This window comes from Mesitornis unicolor, unplaced genomic scaffold, assembly GCF_000695765.1.
Source record: "Mesitornis unicolor isolate BGI_N332 unplaced genomic scaffold, ASM69576v1 scaffold29111, whole genome shotgun sequence".
Taxonomy (NCBI): domain Eukaryota; kingdom Metazoa; phylum Chordata; class Aves; order Mesitornithiformes; family Mesitornithidae; genus Mesitornis; species Mesitornis unicolor.
This window is the reverse complement of record NW_010164895.1, coordinates 4,711-8,219: the sequence shown is the minus strand read 5'-3', so window position 1 is coordinate 8,219 and position 3,509 is coordinate 4,711. Positions and strand designations below refer to the sequence as shown.

Genomic DNA, 3,509 nt, shown 5'->3' with positions numbered 1-3,509 from the left:
CTTTCCCTGCTAATTAGAGTGATATCAAATTAGTATTTTCAGCTCTTGAGTCTATGAGGTTTTTTGGTGCCTGAAGCTTCAGTTTTTCTTTCCTTTATTTCTTGATTAATGCCTTAATGCAGAAGATGTTGAGATAGCCATGGGGGATGCTGGAGAAAACCACTAAGGGTGAGCAGGTTGCTGGTAAGGGCAGTTGAGGCTAATGTGCCTCTCCTGAGCATCAGAGAACCACTCTTAACTTGGGATAATGGCATGGAAAATGCATCTTTGTTAATAGCTGCAGAGGAGCCAGGGAGTGGGTTTCCATCAGTGGGCTTGGAGGAGGCTGACGGGAGCTGGTGGTCACTAAAGGATGTGGGTAATGCTGAAACATGACTGGGAAGTGGCTTCGCTGAGCTGAACAGGGTCTTTCCCCCTTCCATGTGCAGCCCTACATGGCTGGGAGACCTTTGGGACTGTTAGTGTTCATTACCCAGCTCCTCAGATGCCTCAGCAGCCCTTTCATCTAAAGAAGCTGGGTTTTTCACTCACTTATTACCATATTCTGATCTGAGAAAATTACTGTTTGCTGTAATTATTAAAGAGCCCTTTTTTTTTTCCTTAACTGGTGGAGTATATGAATAATTCAGGCTCAAGCACGAGTGCATTATCCGTTGGGGAGACGGCAAGTGATGCTTTGAGTTGCTTATAGAGGAGTGTGTGGCTCCCATGGCACAGCCACATCGCTATAGGCTGCACCATGTGCCCTGCCTGTCGCTTCATGCCGGGGTGAGTCACTGCTCCTCACCTTGAATTAAGCTGCAGAGCCGGGCTGTTCCCACCCTGGGCAACTTTTGCTCCCTAAAATACTTTTCCTTAACTCCCTAAATTTAAGCAAAGAAAGGAGTTTACCACTCTGCATAGCCTTAGCTCATTAAACAGGAAGATCTATCAAAAAAAATTGTGCGTTAAGGGAGGAAAAAAAATGTGAAGTGATACAGAAGGAGCAGCGGTGAATGAATCTACCGTAAAGAAAAGGTATGAAGCTCAGCCTGATGAGAGAGACGTGCTGCTAAGAAACACGTGTATTGCAGAAAATAGCACTGCTCTCTGGAGGAGAAGGCAAAAAAAGTCATCAAGGCATTTAAGTCTTTTCCAGTGTGAAATAGGTTTCATGGTTTAAAAATCACGTAATCCACCTATAATTGCAACACCACAATTCTGCTCGCAGTATTGGCAGAAGAAATCAGAGCTAGGGATATAAAAAGCTCTTGTGGTTTTGGTGAGCAATTTAAAAAGAAATTGTTCATGGTAAACTGAGGCAAGTGAGGTTTTTCAAACTCAAAATGTTGTGATTTGTAACAAAAAGCTAAGTCTATCATCTTTTAATGAACTTAATGGTTAGCTTTTTGTATCAGTCTTGTTCCTCTTCTCTCAGTGGGTTCGCACTGGGACCATTCATGAGACGTGCACCCTTTTTTAATGTAAAAAGGGTTTCCTTTAGAAACCTTTTATAAAGGAAAGCACTCAAATTCTTGGAAAATTGCAAAATAGGAGGGTGCCCGGTGGTGGCCAAGAGCCGTTTTGCTGCCTGTCCAGCAAGGGCAGAGAGCACGTGCTCTGTGGTCAGCCTGGCAAGGGCTCCTGGGCATTGCAACACTGGGAATAAAAGAAGGGAATGTGTGTTTTTGAATACCAGTTTAGCACGCCAGCAAGGGGTTTTTTAGGACTGGGAGAACTGGAGGGCAGTGTCCACATTTAATATCATGGTGTTTGCAAGGCATTTGCTTGAGTAGTTGTATAATTTAATATGTTATGATGTTTCTAGTTTGGTAAAAGCCTGGAGACCAGTGGGAGCAGGGTTTGCTCAAGGCTGCCCATGGAGGCACAGCTTTCACCCCACTCTGCTGCTCCGAATTCCCCAGCAGCTCACACCAGGATGGACGCTCACCCTTCGGTGCTCTCTTTTGCAGAGGTGCCGGTGGAGAAGCTGGCCTCCATGGCATCGCTGCGGAGTCTCAACCTGCGGGCAAACCCCGTCGGCCCCGAGATGCGGCTGCTGGTCCGACCCCTCGTCCCCTTTGATGTGCTGCTGTCACCAGAAGAGCCCAGCCCCAAGGCTTGACATGGTCTCAGGGTGCCCAGACAAGCTCTTCCAAGCAGCAGCTGCCTGTGAGAGTGGTTTGGCTTAGGTCAGTCCCTGCTATGCTGCTGTTTCTGTCCCAGACCCGCAGCGAGGTGGCCAGTCCCTCTTTTTATTCCTTAATAAAAAGCAAGCAGCGGGGCTCCTCTGCGAAGGGATGGCACTGCCAGCTGCCAAGCCAGGGAATCTCCCACTTTGTGTTTTGCCAAGTGCTTGGGGAGGAAGCGGAGCTGGGATGCATGCAATGCAAGCTTTGGGTAAAACTAGGGGAGATGGATGCTTGGCTGCATCCATCCTGCCTGCCCAGTGATGGGGAGCATCTGCTGCCCTGGTGCAGCGCTGAGACAGCGGAGCACATCCCTGCAGCCGTAAGGGTTCCCTTTTCAATCGCTGATATGGTGATGTGCCACATGCCTGATTAAATATTTTCCTGTTACGTGTGGGGCTTTTTTTGTTTGTTTGTTTTAATTTGCTAAATGTATGAGTTGTCCTCTCCTTGAAGAAGCCCCTTTTGCAGACCCCGTGGCTGCTTGCTTGGTCTGATGTCTCTGGCTGGATTCTGCCCAGATCTGAGTAGTATTTCTCTGGATTTTCCAGGGATTTTTTTTTTCCTCCATGGTTTTTCACTGTGGAAATCAAAGTAACCCAGTGTCAGCAGATCCCCGCATGCTGCTCACCCCCTGGGTGTCCTCAGAAGCGCGCACCCATCTCCTGGGTGCTGTGAGTCTTCAAGATGTGCCACTTGCTCTCTTGGAAAGAAATGGTCTGTGGGGCTGAGGAAATATCCCATGGAGGGTGGCTCCCTGGTGGCAGGGAGGCCACTGCCAGGCACGCTGGTGTCTCTTGGCAGCTGGCTGCCTGCAAGAAAACTCCTGGGAAAAACTGTAAGCATTATCTCAAAATGGCTTGTTTAAACATCTCCTGTGTTTGCTCCTCTGTGTTTTTAAGGAACAAACGCTTCCCAATGGTGTGAGCTGGCTGGGGGCAGCCAGGAGTGGTTAATCCTGGAAATATTTGACTTCTAGACTTGCCAAAGCCAAACTTTGGTAAAAGACTGTGCTCAAAGGGGGTTTGTTGATATTGGCAATGATGGGGGACCTGAACCAGCATCCCTAAAGACCATGCTGCTTTTTCCCCAGTGTGTGGGTGATTTAGATGGGGTGCAGGATGGCGTCCTCCCAACTCCCAGTTGGGGCTCCTGGGATAGGCGGGAGCACGGCTGGGGACACCGGAGGAGAGAGAGGCACCGAGTGCCAGCATCAGCGTGTGGACGTCAGGGATGATGATGGGGACGTGGAGCCTGACCCTCCCTAGTGACCAAATCCGCTCTGACTCTCCCCTTGCCTCCCGTGGGCTGCCCCCACCCCGCGCTGCCTTGGTGTGGGGG

At 49.3% G+C, this 3,509-nt stretch overlaps 1 protein-coding gene across 1 annotated transcript in view; it reads left to right on the top strand.

Moving 5' to 3' along the window:
- The window catches only part of LRRC20 (leucine rich repeat containing 20), an 8,014-nt gene extending 5,910 nt beyond the window's left edge, over nt 1-2,104 (top strand). Inside the window, exons 4-5 of the mRNA XM_010194462.1 lie at nt 278-358; nt 1,953-2,104. Of these exons, the coding sequence (XP_010192764.1) occupies nt 278-358; nt 1,953-2,104 (233 nt within the window). The remainder of the gene's footprint in view (nt 1-277; nt 359-1,952) is intronic.
- The last annotated feature ends 1,405 nt before the right edge of the window (nt 2,105-3,509 follow it).